Source organism: Lutjanus erythropterus, chromosome 7 (genome assembly GCF_056507025.1).
Source record: "Lutjanus erythropterus isolate fLutEry1 chromosome 7, fLutEry1.hap2, whole genome shotgun sequence".
NCBI classification, from domain to species: Eukaryota; Metazoa; Chordata; class Actinopteri; order Lutjaniformes; family Lutjanidae; genus Lutjanus; species Lutjanus erythropterus.
In genome coordinates, this window is record NC_139323.1 from 12,208,834 (window position 1) to 12,230,147 (window position 21,314).

Genomic DNA, 21,314 nt, shown 5'->3' on the forward strand with positions numbered 1-21,314 from the left:
ATATATATATATATGCAAAAACTATTTGTCCCACTCTCTCTCACTCAGAGCACGACCAAACCAAGTTTTAAGTTCACAGACTCTGGACCATATCATTCAGCCCTTTGATTCAAAACAAAAAAATCATTTTCAGTTCTTCCATAACCCATAAAACACAGCTTATCAAATGTTATGTGCTGAGGGTAATGAAGTGGGTAGTCCATAACTTCTAGAAATCCTCAAAGATGTTTAAAAGCTGTGGTATATAGAATTCAAATAGAGTCCAGTTCTTGTATCAGGCTTTGTGATGCACAGATTCTTTATTTCCTTAGAGTTACTAATAAAAGGAAAGAACAAAATATCAGTACCTTTTAGTCATGTGAACTTTTTGATCTGTCTTAGAATAATTTTGGTGGGTTGTATGGCACAAAATAATGTGCTCAGCCAAGTTCGCCAACTTATAAGCATTTAAGTTACAACAATCATTCCATTCTGTCACTGACGGTGCACCAGAACATTTCTGGATTTTGAACAGACATTTCATTTGATACAAGTATTCTTAAATCACCATAATAAGGGCATTACAGAAGAAAATGTCATTCATTCTCCTTCTCCTAATTTGCATGAGTCCTGGATGGTTTTAAATCTGACAATTTCTAGAGCCAGAGGAATGATTCCTGTTCTCATCAGTGCAACTTAAGACCTTTGACTATTTTTTAAGTTTGCTGTAATTTAAAATCCAGTGCTAACATTATGTTTGATTTAGAGACAAAAGGTAAACTTTAATATCTCCGATATCATGGGGCTTTTGACCCTCAGGTTACTTTGTTTCACCAGCAAAAACATAGAAACATACTACATACACCACCAGTACACACAGAGTATGTACCCCACAGTGTCCTCCTCCAGAACTCCTCTAACATACATCTCAGTCTGCTGTTCTACTTTTGACCATGAGATGGAGTGCTTATCCTAATGTAGTGTCCTCAGTTAGTCCCACTCTGCTCTCAGATAAGTTCTCCCTGTATATGTGGTGGCAGAAAGGTATTAAGTGTTTGCTGATTTCCTTCTTCACTATCTGATATATCCTGTGCTTTTCTGGAGGCAACTAGCAGGAAGCGCACTGTTACCTTGAATAAAGAACAGATTTCTCTGCATTTGAAGGTTGCTGGAAACATTTGGAATAATGTCAGTGCACATCTCAACACTATATAACATATCTTTAGACTATTTTTATGCAGAAATGTTACATTATTATTATTATTATATTACATTTTATGGCTTTAACCCACAACCGCTTGTAGTTGGCCAGTAAGTCGGTAGCATATTCTGCTGTTCCTGTCGTACCTATGTTGTTTGTATGTTGTTTGTTGTATTATTTTACCTCACAAACTGGACTTTAGTCCCCATAACTTTTTTAATTCCATCCCTCCTGCATGAGCCTCTCTTCTCTTCTCATATTTTTCTTAATGTGAGAGAGCTGGAAGAGGGATTTCATTTCAGTTCCCCTCATTCACATGCAAATCAAATCTCCATTCACACATATATTCTGCTTTATTTTTCGTTCGTCTGGGTTTATCTCTTGTCAGCCACTGAAAATGCAAACATTTTAGCTTCACCTTCTCTGATCAGAGAGCACAGCCTCCTTCACATGCTGCTTCTAACTGTACATGAGACCATACGACTGGCACACAAGTCTTATGTTTTCATTTTGAGAAAACAACTTTTGTTTTACACTCAAGGTCCACATGTTGCATCAGGATTTTTCTGAGAGCAATGCTAACTTGACTCCAAGTCTAAGTTGGGAAAATGAGCTCTACTGGATCCTCAAAGGTCTATCAGAGGTTGGGAGATGGACTCCAGCCTTAGCTCCAATCTGTCAACACATCACTTTATTACAGAAACTCAGATCAGATTACACTTTATTTTCAGATTCCTCTGAACGTTGCCTTGGATCCCAAGCATACATCACATGTTTTATTTCATCACAGTGTTTTATTTCACTTTCCAATAAAATGGTTGGTTTAAATTCACTAGTTTCTACATCACGTGACCTTGTAACCCCTGCTCATTCTTGTTTAATCTGTCTGACAGATTGTATGATACACACGTTTTAGGTTTTCAGCAAAAATATTAATAAACCCCTTTACAAAGCTTAAGTCCTGTGTTTGTTTTATGAAATACTGAACACAACAGACAAAATTCAGTGGACAAAACAAGAAAAACAATCAAAACTAGTGATAGTTGAAATACTGATATAGAAAATATACTGTATGTTTCTGTGAGGATGTTTTTTTTTTAGGTTTGATTTCTTTACAAGGCATAAAACGTCAGGAGCAGTGACATCCACATGAACCTCATATTAACTGACTGCTTGTGGTTTTGTGAGTTTGGAGTCCAGAGGAAATGTTAACGGCATGATGAGGTAACTGAAGGTTGAATTAGTGAAAAGTGTATATACAGATATACAATTAGAGTCAAAACACTATTATTAACATTTAAAAGAAGACAGATGGACACTAAAATCATGCATCAGCACCTCCCCTCTGTGCTAAAAGTCCATCATGGACACAAACAATCCCGTCTCCATGTGAGTACAAATGCTACTTTTCAAAGCACTGTCAAACAACTTTACATTTCATCACTTTAAATATTGATTACTGACATTTTTATGCACAGTTTTCTGATCATAAAGTTAATTAAGGCCACGCAGTTAAAGTACACTGTTTGCATATTGCCTGTGTGTAAATTGAAGTAGCTATTCCATTTTTCTTTTTTTAAAAAAAAGCAGCTAATTAATGCTGCTCTGTATTGAGGACACTGTTCGGTGCAAGTTTCTCAATGAGGAAACGTCCGTTAGTAAATGTCTGGCAGCTGGCTGTATTTCCTGTCCCAGTATCCACCAGAAAAGAGCCAGTCCTGGGAGCTGGTGTGGGGGTTTTGCCCCTGCTGAAACCACCTGAAAACAGAGCAGAGACGCATCAGCATTCATTTTTAGTTCCTATTAAATCTAGGCGACACCAGCCAAATGATCATAACTCAAACAAATCAGAGAAAGCGAGGGAGGGAGGTCAGGCATGCTTTATCACAAGGTTATGGGTAATTTGTTGGGGAGTTGGTTATTTTGGTGGTTTGTTTTTGACTAAAATTAATTTGGTACTTTTTTTTTTGCATAAAAGTAAGGAAGGAAATGATTTGGAGGAGAGGACTCTTGTGGCTTCTCAGTGATTCCATCATGTGCCAGGAAGTGTAGCCTCCATGCTGGGGGGGGAGAACGGAATAATCACATTGTCTCCAAAATGTGATTCTATCATCAGTGATTCTCTCTCTTATCTCAACAGAAAACAGGACACAGTTATAGAGATAAGATTTAAATTTAGAGAATGAGAAGTGTTTGGAAACACGGAGATTGCAAGGTCATATGAGCACATCACACATTTCAGGCACATCATTCAAACAACAGACAAGCAGCTCTAACCTTGGACCCAGGGCAGGGCTTCTTAACATCAAAGAGAGGATGTGGCAGAGAAACAACACAGATGAAGATAAAATGGAGACTAAGCTTGAATATTTCAAAGCAACAAAGTATGAAACAGTGTAGAAAGAGATGATAAAATTGCAGCATCAAAGAAACAGAAACAGTATAAACAATGAAACCTGCACATACGGTAAATGTCAGCAACAACAAAGCTAATTGAGTTTAGCGAACCAAACAGACAATAATCTGAGCTGACACTGTTCAAACTGTCTGACAGAAATAATAGAGAATTAGATGAGAAGATTGACACCTCTCTCATATCTGTATGGTCAATATGAAGCTACCACCTGCTGTCTGTTAGCTTAACTTAGCTTAAAGGTGGAAAACAGCTGGCATGACCCTGTTCAAAGTTAACAATATCCACCTGTCAGCAGACCTAAACCTCACTCATTAATTATATAGTTAGATGCTGCTGGGAAAAAAAAGTTAAAAAGCAACACACTGGCTAGCTACCTCTCCTTCCTTTCAGCCTTTAAGCTATGCTAACTTAACCATCTGCTAACTGTTTGTTATTCAGTATACCAAATATTGTTCTTTATGACAGAAATAGTTTGACATTTTGGGGAAAACAATTACAAGCTTGCTGAGAGTTAATTAGATTAATACCACTCTCATCTCTGACAATATGAAGCTACCAACAGTATCTTAGCTTAACATAAAGGCTAAAACAGGGACACAACTAGCCTTACCCTGTTCAAAGGTAATCCACTTGTCAACAAGTCTAGAGGTCAGTAATTACCATATATAATTTATATTGTTAAAATTTGATTTTAAAAAAAAGGTAAAAACAACATGCTGGCTAGCTGTGTTTCCTTGTTTCCAGTCTTCGAGCTAAGCTAAGCTAACCAGCTGCTAACTGTAGCTTGTCATTCAGCACACTGAGTACGTGCATTTACCAAACTTTTGGACAATCCCTTTAAAGATAGAAATTAGATTGAACCATAATTAAAACTGAATCTACCATACAAGTAAATTAAGTATGGGAATGACAGTTCAGAGGTTAAACTCAACTGAGGATGTTCACACTTTATCAGTATTAAATATCAATTACTGCCATTTTATGCACGCTGATGAAGACAGCTGTATTAAAGCTGGGGTAGTTTATTTTTGGCGCTACAGGGGAAACGTTCCATAATAACTTTTAAACCTACTGTAATTCATGTGGTCAGAGAGAAAACTAGACTTTGACCAATCACAGGTCAGTTAGATAGGAGATTATTAAGTCTTATTCTAACACAAATAAGACTCAACAAATCTGTGAGCCATCAGTCCAAAGTGTTGGTAATTGGACGACCTGGGAATGACTCAACAATCAACTCTCTTTTTCCAGAATCACTTACTGCATCTTTATTATTGCCTGAAACTGTTTTTTCCTTTTAGTTACAGCTGCATTTATGTCACTATGAAAACTCACTCCAAGCATTAGCTGATTACACAAAAGCCTGTTGAGTAAATCAGTTCAGAGAGGATAACAACGCTCTGAGTGTCACTGACAGCCTCACCTCGTCTTCCACTCTTCATCAGATTTGGAGCGGTTTTTGCGAGCAGCTCTTTGTTTCTCCTCGAGCCTCTTCTTCTCCTCACTGGCGAGGTCTATTCGAACAATAACATTGTAGAGTTTCAGACTGCAGCGAGAGCATTCTTTTTTATTTTCAGTTCCAGTATGTTATTTCTAAATTATTACCGATGTCACCGTTCTCCATGGCTCGTATGTCTGGCCTCAGCCTGCAGTCAGTCTGAGGAATGGCTCCCTCCATCTCCTTGTGCAGCTCGTTCAGTTGCATCGCAAAGGACGTAAAGCTGTACATCTGCAATTACAGAAAACACTTATTAAGTATATTAGAACATTAAATACTCAAGATACATCCTGATTTTCAAGTTATGCTCCAGTGAAAGCTTGTAGTGTGCATTATTCAGTCACACCTGGGCAGAGTTGGCTGGTCTGGGTGCAATTCTCCACAACAGCTGACTGCCAGGAATCACTTCCACCGTGTCTGCAGCTGGAGAGGGAACCTCCTCCTGACCTTCACTGCAACCCTGAACACCACAAACAGAAATCATGCTCCATCATCATCATGTTCTCTGCAACAAATGTTATTACAATCATTTTATTCAGTGGTGGGAAGTAACTAAGTAAATACTTTGTACTTAAGAAGATTTTTCAGTCATCTCATGTTTTTACTTTTACATTTTAACACAAATATCTGTACTTTCTACTCTGTACATTTTCAAAATAGGCTTGTTACTGTATATTTAATGCATTTGAAGGGAATTATTGGCATAAATAACATAAAAGATGTTGATGATGTAATAAGACAAACATGACACAAAACACAAAAACAACATTAAAGACGTGACAAGACAAAAAAATATGTAACAAGACAAAAATAACACAAAAGATTTAACAAGACGAAAAAGATACAACGAAACAAAAAAGACATAATAGGACAAACGTGACGTAAAATGACATAAAAGATGAAAACAACATAAAAAATGAAACAGACTTGAGCAGGGAGAAAAGGTGAGGTCGGGTTAGCTTTGCACAAAAACAACTGGTGGAAATGTCTTTCAGAGGGTGACTTTTTACTTTAATATTCTGAGTACATTTCAGAGTCTGTACTTTTTCACTTTTACTTGCGTAAAGAAGTTGAACCAGTACTTATACTTTTACCAGAGCCTTTCTTTACACAAGTTTCCGTACTTCTACTTGTGTACAGAGTGTGTGTGCTTTTCCCACCTCTGATTTTATTTGACTTCATGTTGTTGGTCTTGAAAAACACTGCTATTATCCACCAGCTCAGCCATCAAGCTGCATTATTCACATGCTGAATCACAATAATAAACTGATGTGATTCCCTGCTGTTCAGCAGGAAACACTTCATACCGCTTTGCTGCCTTTTTTCTCCTCTGCCCCTTTCTTGTCGTTTTTCTTGTGCGCTTCGAAAGCAGCAGGGTCGACGACATACAGGCACTCTGTCCACTTCCCATAGAGAGCGCACAGCTTCTTTTTGCTGTGGGGAACACACACACACACACACACACACACACACACACACACACACACACACACACACACACACACACACACGCCCGCAGACACAGACACTAGAGTATGGTTTCAGTCAGTTTTAGCTTTGATGGATAAAGGCTTTCTGATGCATCAGCTAAGATGGCAAACACAAGCTCATAAAAAACAAAATAAGCTTTTTCATGTGTGGCATCACACTGGTACATTTACGAAATTAAAATCGTTGGTGGCTAAAAGGAAGTTGAAAGGCCAGACTCACAGGCTCAGGCAACATCAGAGTCATGCTGCGTAAAAAAAAGTGGATTTTCTCATTTCTCTGCTTGTGATCATCCTCTGCTACAAAACGTCTCTCAGTGTCATTTTTAAATGTTCGTGTGTTACAAAGTCAGTGTTGTTGTTGTGGTCATACACACTACTTGTGCCAACTCATTCATGTGGAGTCACTGGCTCTGTGTTGTGTCTTTTTTGTTTTATCTCTATTCAGTTACATTTTAGCTGCCTTTTCCACCAGTCTTTTAACTTTTTGCACTGAAGCCCATGTCTTTCAAGAGCTGGTTTTGACGTCAGTCAGTTATTAACTGTGTGAATTTTTAAAGGATCAGTTGAATGGTGAATAGATTTTGTCATAGAACAGAACAGAACTGAATACAACTAATATTTATTGTCCATATTGGCTTAAATCTCATCGGCCTCTTTGCAGAGTGAAGAATATTGATGACACTTGGGATGAAGGATTTCTTAATTACATTTTTAAAAGGTGCAGGGATGCTATAGGACCTTTGAGCTTAAACACTCAAACTGGCTGAAGAGAGGATGGGAGCAACCTGTCAGGTCATTCTTCACCTTCTTCCATGTCCTTTCTGTAAAAAGTTGGGTCAGAGCTTTTGGTTTGCCAATTATTTACTTGCCACTGACACGATCTCAGAAAAAGCATTTTTAAGTCTACAATTTATCTGACTGCAACCAGCAGATGAAAAGTTAAAACACTTTCCAAAATACACAAGCTCACACCTTTTCGAAGCTCACTGTACCAAGGTTTTTAAAGTTTGGTGAAACTTGCTCTTTTTTCAGATCCTGTTTTGTGTTTGGTGTCACAGTTTGAGTTATAAATGTGCTCAGGGTCGTGACAAACCAGCTTAAGTCTGTAGATCCTGATCTACAACTGAAACATATTTAAACAGCTTATTGATTCATATTTGTTCTAAAATATGGGAGCATGATGGAAGATGTTTCAGATGGCATGAGCCAGATAAATTAGACTGTCATCCAAGGAAAACACTCATGGCATCCCATAGGGCTTTCCACGCTGCACAAGACAGTTTGTGGGGTTATGCCCTGAAAATCTATGGAACTCAGGGCTAAAAGGTGGCAGTAATCAGGTGTGTTGGCTGTTTACAAAGATGGATGATGCATCTCCATGTTCTCTCACTTTACAAATCTATTTTACACTGATGATGTCATTTGCAGCCAGAGTCTGCCCAGTGGTGATCACATGCAGAACTAAGTGGCAAATCATGATGTGATGTGAAGGGTTTATGACCTATACTGCAGCCAACCACCAGAGAGCGATCAAGTTGATTTCACTTTATATTTAGTATATATATAAGTCTTCATGCAAAAGGTTACACTATCTAAATGGCTTTTCTGATCTTCATGCATTAGCGTCAGTCATACCTTTTATCCAGAATATACCCTTCAACCTTGTGCAGCTCTTTACCAAAAAGGCCACATGGTTTGAAATTCAGGCAGCACTTTTCACCAGTTCTGAGTGAAAAAGAGAAAAACAGCACATCATCCTCTCTCTCTCTGCTGGCTGAGTCATGCTGGACTTCCTCATCTGCTCTGTCCACTTTCCTCCTTCTTGATCAAACTTCCTCAAAATATTTACATCTGCAGTGTCAGACTTGTTTTGCTAGATAAATATCCAAAGCTTAACTCTAATCTTTAAAGGGACAGTTCACCCCAAAATCAAAAATACATATTTTTCCTCTTACCTGTAGTGCTATTTTGGACTTTTGGAGATATCAGCTGTACAGATGTCTGCCTTCTCTCAAATATAATGGGATTAAATGACACCAAAAAATATATTTGAAAAATTCAACAGCAATTCCTCATTCCAGAAAATATGACCTGGTTACTCAAGATAATCCACAGACGTTGTTGTGAGCAGCTTCATGTAGGAACTACTTTCTTTCTAGCAGAAAGAAAGTAGTTCATGTAGATTTTACCCAAGGCTGATCACAACAATGTCTGTGGATTATTTTGGGTAACAGGGTCATGACTGCTGGAAAAAGACACTGCTGTTGAGATTTTCAGATGTATATTTTTTTTGGCGCTTTTAGCACTACAAACCAAGTCTCCTTAGTCCCATTATATTGGAGAGAAGGCAGACATCAGGTGATATCTTCAAAACTCAAGTCACAGCAAAACTTTCTAGATGGATAAACAGCAAATACAGGCCAGAAGAAAAATATGTATTTTTGATTTTGGGGTGAACTGTCCCTTTAAATAAGTTGCTTATCCAATACACACACGTGTTAACATTTTAATTGCTGGCTTTCTTTATTATCTTACTTGTGGTTGATCACCTCCACGTTTCCATATTGCTCGATCCACAGCTGCCCCACAATGATGTTGTGAACACAACATGTAGGATTTGTCCATGTGTAGGCTTCACTGAACCTGGGGACATAACAACAACTTAAAGTGGACTCCAAAGATTTTACATATCACAGATGTTTACAGGTTTTAGGAAGCACTAATCTAATCACCTGAATCTGCAAACAAACTGTTTGTGGTTGAGTTGCATCATGGGTAATGTAGGAGGAGGACAAAAAGCTGTCAGTCAAGAGTCTAACCATGTTATTGGAGTGAAATGCCTCTAAAGAAAGTGCACAGATTCTATAAACCAGTATTTCTCAAAGTTTTTTCAATAAAGTACCTCCTTTGAAATATTTTTTTCAGCCATGTAGCCCCTGACCAAAACATTTTTGGTAGAAAAAAATGGTAGAAAAAAAAAAGAAGTACATAAAGAGACAGAACATAGCGCAGCAGCAGCAGCATCAGTGTCAGGCTCAGTGAGGTAAATCCCATCAAAACGTATTTGTCGTGATACGATAGCATTTTGTTCACACTTTCTTTTTCACTTCTGTCTCTGTGTTTTCAGCTGTATTACTGCTACATTTAAACAATGAATTCATTTTCTTCATTGCTGTCTATAAAAACCTTACTTGGCATCCATCTCATAGTGAACATCACTATGATCTCTTTCTTCTCCTGTGAGGTTTTTTTGGGAGTTAACTACTTCATTGAAAACATGCATATTGAATATAAAATGCTGTTTAATCAAACTTACATTTACATTTTTATTGTTTTTTTGTTTTGAATTAAACATTGAACATTCTGTAAAAATTCACACACCCTCTGCACTGCTCAAAATCACCCTGTGATTTTTTAGCAAAGACAGTCATATAAATAATGCCAGTTAATTTCTTTTTAATCAGAGAGAAGTTCTTACTTGGGCAGCTCCAGCGTGATGATGCCTTTTGGCTCTGCTTCCACACTCTTGCCCCAGAACTTGAGTTTAGGGTAGATGGATCCATGAAACACAAAGTCTTGCTTCAGGCCCTCAGCGTGGAACGCACTGACTGGAGGGTGGTGGCTCACCTGCTCTGATATGAGCCTGAAGCCCAGATCCTCCCTGTGAGACAGCGGACATCAAAGTGACAACGTCAGAGGAGGGACGACGACACAGCAGTGATGTGTACCAGGCAATTTATTTAGTATAAGCCAGCGTTGAATGTGCTGTATAATCCTCTTACCGGACCAGTTCGTAGGTTTCTCCTAGCAGAGGGTTGAAGGGTTTACCTGTCCGCTCCCACTGGGAGGCCACAGCGGACACTGCAAACGCAGCCACACACTGCCAACAGCACATAAACACACACTTATATCATACACACTAAACTCAATAGTGAGCATATAATTCAGTCAAAAAATATGGCTGCATTTGAGGCAATTTAAGTAATTTGCAGGATATTACAAAGTGTGCTACCTTCATCCTCTCAATAGAGTCTGAGGAGGTGTTGGCCTGGTGGATGAGGTAAGTGTGCTCCATGTACTCTGTCAGACGCTGCAAGAAGCTGAGCGGCTCGTTGAAAATCACTGGCATTGTAATCTTGGAAAGCTCCTAAAGAAGACATGAAGAGGAGCTGAGGGAGCAGGATTCATTACAGAGAGAAAATATAGTCTCTTCACTGAGCAATCTCCTGCAAGTGTAATATTCATGTTGAGGGTTGAAAAAAGGCCCAAAGAAATATTGGTCCTTAAACATCCTGTACAAGTGTATGTACTGTACATCATTTATGTCGCTTTGGAGAAGAATCTGGCGTATCATTAACTGTAAATGTAATGTTGCATCTACTGTATCCTTCTCAAGTGCAAAAAGGAACAAAGGTTTAGACGATTTCTTGTTCAAATATACGATTAATAAGACAAAAGGGTTTTTGACATTCCACATATGGATTACAGTGCCTGAGCTCTTTCACAGCCTAATCTTGAAGTACAGAAATGTACAGAGTAAAACTCTTAAAGCTTCTCAGCTGTGTGCTGAGAAGCTGAGTACAGCCTCTATACTTAGGCACAGCAGTGCTTTGAAGTAAAAGCTAATGCTAGCATGGCAACACGCTCAAAATGACAATGCTAACACTGATGTCAAGCAGGCATCATGTTTACCATGTTCACCATTTAGACCATGAATAGCTGATTTTTTGGCTATTTGGGGGCAGTGGAAACAAGTTATTAAAACAACACTGACACATCATCGCCTTTGAAGTTTATATTATATTTATTAAATTTCAAAATTGTTAGCAAACAGTTGCCAATTTACACATCCAGCATTTATAGAGCAACATTATCATTCATTTGGAGTCATGTTTCAGTCCCACACTGACTCTCTTTTATCTGTTTTTGGTCTCCCCTGAGAGAAATATGTGGCTTTTTAGCCACTTAATGTTCCATTATTAGCCCTTTTCCACCATATTTGTTCTGATGCACAATATACAGCAATCTGTAGAATATAACATGTCCACTTTGGTTCCAAAGGAAAAACCTTTTGGGTGGAAATGCTCAGAATGGTTCAAAATGAGCTCCTTGAACTGGACCGGGGCCAGTTCCATGTTCGTGGAAAAGGCCTACACGTTCACCAGCTAGCTGCTAACTGTGTCTGTCTGCAGTTTGGTGCTGAGCAGGGCAGTAGCAGGGTAGCTGACAGGGATTTTGTAGAGTTGTTTCACAGGAAACAGCTGCTTGCTGCGGCTGAAAATGAGAGAGGCGAGCAGTGAGAGTCAACCAAACCAGTGAAGTTACAGCTATACAGCTAAAAGTAATGAGCTAAGTCTTGTTAGTTAGGCTCTCCAGAGCTGAGAGGAACTGCAGATTCAGGACATAATTCTCTATAGGTTCATCCTTACAAGTGATCCTTACACAAATATCAAGTAGTGGAGTGAAATTTTTGACCCGATAATAGGGTTGGATAAAAAATAACAGAATCACCAAATGATTATTACAATTAATCCTGAAGGGGACATGAATGTCTGTGGCAAATTTCATGACAATTTATTTAAAAGTTGTGGAGACATGTCACTCTAAATCACAGAGGTCACCCTGTTGGTAAAGCTAGAGAAAAAGGCAGGGGAAATTATTAAGATTCTTCCTCTGAGGACCATGAATGTCTGTATCACTGACATACAGAAAGACTAAGAGCATGACAGCTCCAAACAATCTTGACCCTGGTGGCTGACTGCAGCTCACGAGCCCCTGCCGCTCTATTTCAGCAGATAGAACACGGGCCAAACTAAAAAATCCAAGTACACATCAAATACATTTTTCCCAGTGATGGTGTCTGTTATTTTAGGTAGTTCTTTCTGCACTAATGTTTGTTTAACTGTTCATGCTTCTTTCAAGTTTTGTTTTAATTAGTTCTTTGGGTGTACAAAAAGGGGGTTTGACAACGTGACTAACAGTTGAGCCCTGTTTGCGATTGAGTTGGCCGGCTGGGTGGGTGGGAACTTGAAAGCACGACTCCAACCCTGATCACTGCTGCGCAGATTCTGGCTCCAAATTATGTCAGCACTGAAAGTTGGCAGCGCTTGTACCTGGGGTATTTTGGTTTATTGGACGAAGTGGAGATGTGTTGTCCATATTTTTTTTTGCCAATGGTTTGTACCAACACTGCTGCACTGCTGACATGGCTAGTAAAAATATATGTACATCACTCTCACCATTCCAATGCAGTTCCTCAGGATACTCCAAATACTGAAGTCATTTCTTGAAAACATTGGTGCAGGTAAGCTGGTTCTGAAATAACACACACACACACACACACACACACACACACACACACACACACACACACACACACACACACACACACACACACAGTTGAATTAGTTCTATAGGGTGTGGATGATGCATTGACTTTGTGCAGTCTGGTCTCTAAAAATAGACACTTTTCATTAGAGTAAATGTAGCAGACATGTAATAGCTGCAGGCATCATTTCTTATTCAAGTGAATATAGTCAACAAAGGCCTATAATGTATTGTGTGACATACTGGAGCAAAGCCCAGACAGACAATCAACACCAGTATCAAAGGTAGAATCATCCATCAATTAAGTCTTCAGTCTAAGTCTAACAGTAGAGCAGCCAGGTCAAACTATCTTAGGCTGGAGTTTAGAACATATATTTAAAATCACAAGAACACAGCATATAAGCCATAAAAAGTAACTTTAGGCGTCCATGTAATAATTGAATTAAAATCCACCCAAACAGTGTGAACTGTTCTCCTAAGCTGCCTGAGGGATTAGTCAACATGGGATAAAACCGCAGACTGATTATTGCATTGCACTGTAACCTTATCAATATTTAACAGCTTTAACACGGAGCTCAGTTCTTTCAATACAACTCTGCCTGTTTCTTTACCAGGCTGGACCAGACTCTAAATTATTCACACTATGAAGTGGAAAGACCTGAGGGAGGACATGAAAATGAAAAACAAAGATCACCGAGAAAACAGTCGGAGCAGGTTGGGGAATATAACAGCCTGACACTAATATCTGGGATACGTTACACCAAGAAAGAAACTGCAACAATAACAGCGTGGTGCGAGCAGACAGGCCCTTTGTTGAGTTTGTTCCTCTTTTGATGAGTGCAGGATAAAAGCACAGGGGGGTCAGTGGCCCATTTAGGAAACGGTGGGGGCATACAGCACGGCTGACCTATGCTTTGTGATCCCGTTGGGTTGAGCCTCGTCCTCGTCTCCATGGTGATCCTCCTGCAACATGCTGGTGGGGCTGCTGCAAGGGCTGCTTAACATGACAGAGCCTTCGTCCTCCTCCTCGTCCTCCTCAAAGGAATGGCTGGCCACCGTCTCAAAGCCGCTCAGGGAGAGCTCCGAGTCCGATTCTGACGGAGACACACACATGGAGATGATTCAGTGGGAGCACAAAAAGGCAGGTCCAAAATTCGAAATAAAAAAAAAAGAGGGCAAATCAGTCCATTTCTGAGTTAACACTGCTCTACTCTCTGTTTAAACTGGTGGTACAGTAAAAAAAATGCAGTGAGAGGACATAAAATCAAATTGGGTTTATCAAAAGAAAGATATAATCAAATTCGTCCTGTCTCTGTATCTTTTATAGTCTGATAATAAAACCAGTGTCCACACAGACATGATAGCAATTACAGCTACACAGATAAATCAGCTGGGTTGATACAGTAAGTCATCTGATATCAGCTTAATACACATCTTTCAGTATTGGTGTATTCTGTATGTTGGCCAAAAGACTTTGTGGTCACATAATTATCACATAGTCTGTCCACCAGAGAGCAGTTTAATGTCCTGCCAGCGCACATGTTGCTCATAATTCTTAAAATAATATCAAAAATGTTTGAGTATGCAATATGTTTATGTAGAAAAATTTATATAGTTATCTGATTTTTTAATCTCTCAAATATCTGTATCTATATTGGTATGAAATCGTGATAACAAATTAGTGACTGAACAAACATGATCACATACATGACACATTTCATGTTCATTATAGTTGAATCCAGAAAAAGAAACAAACAAAAAAGTTTAATTTTTCTACTCTTTTCTACTTGTTTAGTTTAGAATTAAATAAATTTTCATTCTGTTTATGTTAAAGGTACAGTATGTAAGTCTGTCACTAAAGGTCTCTCACATTGGAACAATAACAAAAATGTAGCAAAGAAGTGGAGGATCATGGGAGTTGTTGCTTTCACTGTTGAAAAAAAACCACAACAGCTGATGAAAATCTATCTCACGTGGCTGAAATCATGTTCATGGACGAGATAATTTTAAGGTTTTTTCAATGTTCCATTTAGCCACGTCCACCAACTTCCTTCCTCACCGTCTGATGTATCTGACACATCCTGTGTTTTCAAGGAGGTTATAGCAGCAACTAACTCACAACTAACAGCCAGCAGGAAACACATCACTACTCTGAATAAATTACATTTTTCTCTGCATCTGAAAACTGTTGAAAACACTGATGTAAGTACACAACTCAACAAAATATATAACATATTATACACGTGTTTTTAGACATTTTAATGTGGAAATGTTATGTATCATAGCTTTCAGTGTATAAAATAACTTTTTTGTTTTTTACTTATTTAATTTAACTGCAAGTCATTATACTGTAACAGTGTATTTGTCAGCTAATAAATAACAAGTAATTTCATTACAGAAATGCCTAAATGAGTTGTATATGCACTGTATAAATTAAAATAACAAGTAATTTATGACACCTTTCATATTCATGGAAGTAGAAATCTGAAACATAAACAAAAAAGTTACATTTTTTTCACTCAGTATTAAAATACACATTCTATTTATTGATTCTATGTATCCATTATAAGTATATGTGTTTAAGTATATATGCACCATATTACTTTTTTTAAACTCACTTTATGATTATAATTAAATTAAATAATGGACTAAATAGCAGATAAAAAATACAAATAAAATATTATTCATAAAAAAATCAAAATCATGCTCTACAACCATGAACCCAGCAATTTAGTTAGAGAACTGGTTACATAAGATGTCAAGACATTAGCATCAAATTAAATAATTAGCATCAAATTAAATAAAAGGTTTTGTTGTTACTGATGAAGTTTAAATATGCACTGTAAAACTCTGTCATGTTTGAATAAATCCATGTTTTTTTTTACATGTTACTACAACATGCAGGTTTTTCACACCAAAAGCACTCATTCATGTGAAAAGGTTTCAAGTTATTTAAACACAACCAGGCAACACTTGCGCTTACGTCACGCCTGAGGAGCGGCAAAACATACCGAAGACATTCACCGGCAGGTAAAAGTATTCCAGTGTCCTATGGGTGAATGACAGAGCAGCAGAGAGTGTGAGCGGGGAGCTTGTCACAGAATCTCCTCCTGCATCTCCCGAGTGTGTTTGATCACTTGTCAACTCACCAGACACGGCGTCGTGGAACTCATCCTCGCTGAGGGCACTCCGCGGCGAAGATCCCTTGACGACGGATTGCTCAAGTTCGTGGTGCTCTGTGGCGAGAGTCTGCAGCGCTTCGGAGAGGATCTTATTCTTCTCTACCTCCTGCTCCAATTTCAGACTGCGCACCTGAGCTCGCCACACACAAACACACGCATACACACACATACACAAAGACAAAGACTAATCACTCATGGACACATTAACCAGCATGAATTCTAACTTCCACATTTGACTGAAGACAAATTTTCACATATACCAAAATTTTATTCTGTCTCTCTTAACAAAGTGTGGACTACTGTGGGTGACTATCACACCGGCTGTGATGGCAGTGGGTTTGCAAATAAGCAGCTTGTTGACTGACTGACCCTCCCCTCTGCACTGTCCTCTCATTATCAGACCCACAGAGAGAGACAGAGACAGAGATGGAGCTGAGAGGGACGAGCCATGTTTATCTGTAATAGAGGACAGCTGCCTCGCCGCCGCCACCGTCTCAAATGGCCAGCAGGAGAACATGACTCCAGTGGAGGAGCGGGATCAAATGACAGGTAATGGACTCAGATATAAACCATCAGGCAAACCTCCCTTTTACACAAGACATTAGTGTTGATCATATGAAGGTGTGCTCATTTCTGCTGCACCTTTCTGAATATCTTACTTCACTTTTTGCACACTGTAAAAAAAAAAAACTAAAACGATATTCAATACTGACTCCCACAGGTACCTAAAACAAACAGCTAATGAGTTATGAAAGGGGTGTGGCTTAAGTATATGTGGCTGAGCTAACGCACACAATTAAAATAGAAAATCTCTGCTGAGACCCAAGGTGCCTCCCAAAAGAGTCTATGAGAAACAGCTCCTGAGTTATTAGAGGGGGCGTGGCTTAAGTGTAGGGGGAGGAGCATAGGTCATTAATAGAAAATGAACTCTGCAAAGAACAATGATACCTCCCACAAGACTCTACAATAAGCGGTTCATGTCATGTAGGCCATGTTTCATGAACTCATTTGGAAATTATGTCTTTTTGTTATAGGCCACTTCCACTCCCACGCCCCCTTTGGCTCATGACCAACTTTCCACTCAATCTTGTGCGAATATGTGAATTTATCTGGAATTTTTCACTTCTTTGCAACAGGCCACTCCGATAGCGACGCCCCAGACTGACTTGCTGACTTTAAAAAAAATAAATGAATTAAAAAGAGCAGGATTTCAGGAGAGTTTTAACTCTCAAACCATCCATGTTGTGAAGCCTCTTAATATGTTGATCATGTTTCTTTTGAAACTTAATTTAATGAGTTGATTGAACTCTGTACAGTACATTCATTCAACTCATCATTTCAAGTCAAAAGAATAAAGTTAGAATAACTCATGTTTATAAGTTCTGAAGTGTTCTGAAAGTTGATTCCACTAAATTCCTGTATATATATATATATATTTTTTTTATGGTAACCAGGGCAAGTGAGGTGAAGTGGGTATAAGTGCTATGTAATGACTCACTTGCCATCATTGCAATATACTGAACTTTAAAGAGGTAATTCCTACTGCTTGACCCCCACACAGGTGGTGCAAACCGGTGCAAACTGGCGCTGCAGGAGATGGAAGTGATTCAGTATGTTTTCTTAGCAGAGGGGGAATGAGCGCAGACCTCCGCTGCTTTATTCACACTGCATATCATTGTGCGCGGCGTGAGATATACGGTACATGTTGGAGTTATTCCTGTTGAGACCAGGCCTATTCATGGTGAGAGCTCTGAGATCCTGTGAGCCTTTTATCATGCGCTCTGCCTCTGCGGATCGCAGTTCAAAAGGCTGCACAGCTGAGCGATCGAGGCCCGGCACAGGTGTAAAGACTGAAAGCACTGGACTGGCTGTTAAACTGAGAACATTCAAACGGTTTTTGGCAGCCTCTGGGCACGTCAGCAGAGCCGTCACTTCTAAAGTGCCCAGGGAAATTCAACTCTTTCGTTTGTGAGATGAAGCTGTCTAAGTGAGCACAAGTGGGAGGAGAAAAAAAAAGGACAGGGAGGAAGCATACGGAGATGGATTTCGTCCGCCGTTCTGATTTTAATAATTCAGTTTTTGGTACTCAATCATTTTATCCATGCTAGTATGCAGATTTCTTGTTTTAGATTCAGAAAACAGTCTTCAGAAGGGCGTGTATAAAAGGACTGAATCTGGGCATTATCTTGAGAAAGTGAAGAAACTTTGGTTTACATATTCAACAACACAAGTGTGCATTCATCACTGCATTCAAATACTACGGTGCATTAAAAGTAACTGCTCTGCTACATATCAGTTTAACCAATCAACAGAGAAAAGACAGAGACAAATCGTCATTCTGATGTCAGCTTCAGATTGTAGTCTGGATCAGACAGTACCTCAAATGAACCAAAGCTGTGATAAGCTATTATGAAAAATAAAAACTAAAAGTTTTGTGTTATGGACTACAAAACTGAGATAGGGGATGATGATTATGATGCAAATCAGATGTGCCCTCTTTGATATACTTTATATTCAGCTACAGCACACAGACTTATTCAGACAAGTTTGAGTGATTCAGACGCTCTATATTCAGGCTCTATCTCATTTTCTGTTCTTGTCATAAAAGCAAAACCATATACACATATAAACAAATTTGCATGTATGCATACACACATGCACTGACCAGCTGCCATGCTAAAGCAGCACTGAGCATTAGTGGTAGGAGACATGAAGATAGATAACGTGAGACTATACCAATTTGATATAGACATTTTGTTAATATTGTGGTAGCAAAAAATGAGTGTATTAGGCCATTCTACACTCTGTGATTTATGACATTAGCCATGCTAGTCATGTGTCTCTGTGTTAGTCCATCTCTTTACCACTCTGGTCTAGACTTTTATCCAGCTAAAAACAGCCAACCTAAAAAAAATCAGTATCAGTTTAAGAGTATGCCATATTTAGAATATTTTCACAGCTTCACCATGCTATAGGACAGAAAACCTCCAAATATAAGGCAAATATTGCTCTCTCAAAATTAACTCCTGTGGCAAAGACAGTAATTTCACCTCACAGGCCACAGGAGTTGCTGGTCCACCGCTGCCTCGATCAGTGAGTTAATTTGAGTTATTGTGTGACTTTGGTGTGTTAAAGACTTAGTTCGGATTCAAAGTCACACAACAACACAAACTAACCGATTGAAGCAGTGGCAGACCAGTAACTTATGTGTTCTACAAGGTAAAATTGTTGTGTTTGACAAAAGGTGTATGCTTGCTTTGGAGAAAGCAATATTTGGCTTGTACAAAAGATACTTCCCATCTGAAAAGGCTGTCTGACGGCACAGTAAAGCTGAGAAAATATTCTAATTAAAGCGTACATTTAAACTGATGATGTTTTCTTTAGGAGGCCTTTTTTAGGTGGCTGACATAGCTGATACATCCTACATCCTGCTGCTTCTCAAAACTGGGGGTGTGCCAAACACCAGCTACTATGGTTAACACACTGACAATTGATAAGAATCTCATACTTACTCCACTTCAAAAAAACTGAACTACCCCTTTAAGTCTACAAGCCCTTCATATCTTAATAAACATCGACAAGCCACACAGAACCTCAGGAGGACAGATCCTCCTGCACCAAAAAAAAGAACCCAGAAATGGTTTTTATTGTGACTTACCATGTAAACACTGTCAGTCAAGTGTTACAGATGTTATGTTTTATATTATTATAGCATTGATGTACAGGGTTGACAGCAGTTGTGAGCTATAAATGTTGCCATCTACTTTCTCACCTGGAGAGATGTAATCTATCTGGTGAATGTTTCCATTATAATCAAATCCATTCAATCACACACAAAGAAAACCCATCTGACAGCTTATAATCACTGCGCTCCACTGAGCTGCTGCCATAAGGAGGTGTGAATTGTGCCACTGCTTTCTTATGAAACACATTTTGTTTTTACATGTTATTCTTAACAAAATATCACCATATATCTGAGGGCCATAGACAGCAAGGCTCCCGTTGATTACAGTATTTTTAGTGTGTATTTTTTAAAGGGTCAGTTCACTCAAATATATAAATGTTCTTATTGTGTCCTCGTGGTCTCTACAGAACCCATTAATATAGTTACACTTGAAAAAAAAATCTATACACATATATACACACACACACATATATATGCACATGCATGTGTGTGTGTATATATATATGTATATGTATATATATTTTTGACTGTTTAAGTGTCAGTTAGTCAGTTATATCACCTTTAATGCAAAGTTGACATTATTTGACATGTCTGTTTCAGGACAACTTGACATTAATCAAGCCCGTAATGTCATGAACAATTTCCTGGACTTCAACTAACGTGGTAGCACTTGGACTTGTCAGAAAGATGTCATTAAATGGTTCTCCTGCATGCCACATGGAACAGGAGACTGTGGGCTTACTGCCAGATGCTGCTAAATCCTACACACTGGTCCTTTAAGAAATTCTGTTACGGAGAGCAAAAGGCTGATAATCGATGGTATAAAAGGACAACACCTGAATACTTTCTGTTGACAGGCATTTGAACAAAGACTAAAATCTGTCCAGGAGAAGCTGACACTTACCCCTTCCTGTCTGGAGAAGAGACTGAGACAGACACCAAGACTTGAACTGGTCTCGCTGGACAACTCATAAATTTCTTGCATTTTCTGCAGTATGGCGGATGGAAACCCTGAAGGGACAAACACGTAAATGAGAAACCACTTGCACAAACTAATGACAGACATGAAGAAGTCAAATGAGCTGATTAAAAAGCAGAAGATGCTAAAATGAAGTTCAAGTTGTTAAGTGTTTTTTTTTTAATGCTCTCAGAAAAGCTACAAACAACAAGAGCAGCAAACCTCTAATGACAGAAACAGATGGTGCAGACTCTTAATTACAACCATTTCAGACATTAGTCCATCAACATATTTAAACCTGCCTGATGATGCTTGTAATTTTAATCGTAAGGTTTTCATTTCCACTAATGAAATGTTCATATCTGTGAGGTTTCTCCTCTGTTGAGTATGTAGAAAAATAAAAACTTAATTGACAATAAAATAAATAAAATTTACTTTCTGCCAGCCCGTCATTTTTCAGCATGGACAGGAAAGCTGCCACCTCCTCTTCAAGTTTCTTCCGGCTGGCCTCTGCTGCCTGGTTTCAGAGACATGAGTGGAGACTGCAGTTGAACAAAAACATTGTGGGAGGACCGGGA

At 38.8% G+C, this 21,314-nt stretch overlaps 1 protein-coding gene across 6 annotated transcripts in view; it reads right to left on the minus strand.

Moving 5' to 3' along the window:
* Positions 1-1,856: 1,856 nt before the first annotated feature.
* The window catches only part of osbpl1a (oxysterol binding protein-like 1A), a 34,389-nt gene continuing 14,931 nt past the window's right edge, over positions 1,857-21,314 (minus strand). For 4 of the 6 annotated variants that reach the window (XM_084722743.1, XM_084722740.1, XM_084722745.1 and 1 more), the window contains 16 exons: positions 21,172-21,253; positions 20,683-20,789; positions 16,061-16,223; positions 13,819-14,005; positions 12,824-12,899; positions 10,597-10,731; positions 10,367-10,464; positions 10,063-10,245; positions 9,120-9,227; positions 8,220-8,309; positions 6,402-6,528; positions 5,441-5,554; positions 5,202-5,325; positions 5,020-5,110; positions 3,458-3,478; positions 1,857-2,938 (listed from right to left, as the gene is read on the minus strand). In XM_084722743.1, the coding sequence (XP_084578869.1) occupies positions 2,836-2,938; positions 3,458-3,478; positions 5,020-5,110; positions 5,202-5,325; positions 5,441-5,554; positions 6,402-6,528; positions 8,220-8,309; positions 9,120-9,227; positions 10,063-10,245; positions 10,367-10,464; positions 10,597-10,731; positions 12,824-12,899; positions 13,819-14,005; positions 16,061-16,223; positions 20,683-20,789; positions 21,172-21,253 (1,809 nt within the window). In that variant the 3' untranslated portion in view covers positions 1,857-2,835. The remainder of the gene's footprint in view (positions 2,939-3,457; positions 3,479-5,019; positions 5,111-5,201; positions 5,326-5,440; positions 5,555-6,401; positions 6,529-8,219; positions 8,310-9,119; positions 9,228-10,062; positions 10,246-10,366; positions 10,465-10,596; positions 10,732-12,823; positions 12,900-13,818; positions 14,006-16,060; positions 16,224-20,682; positions 20,790-21,171; positions 21,254-21,314) is intronic. The other 2 variants (XM_084722741.1, XM_084722742.1) reach the window with 2 other exon arrangements.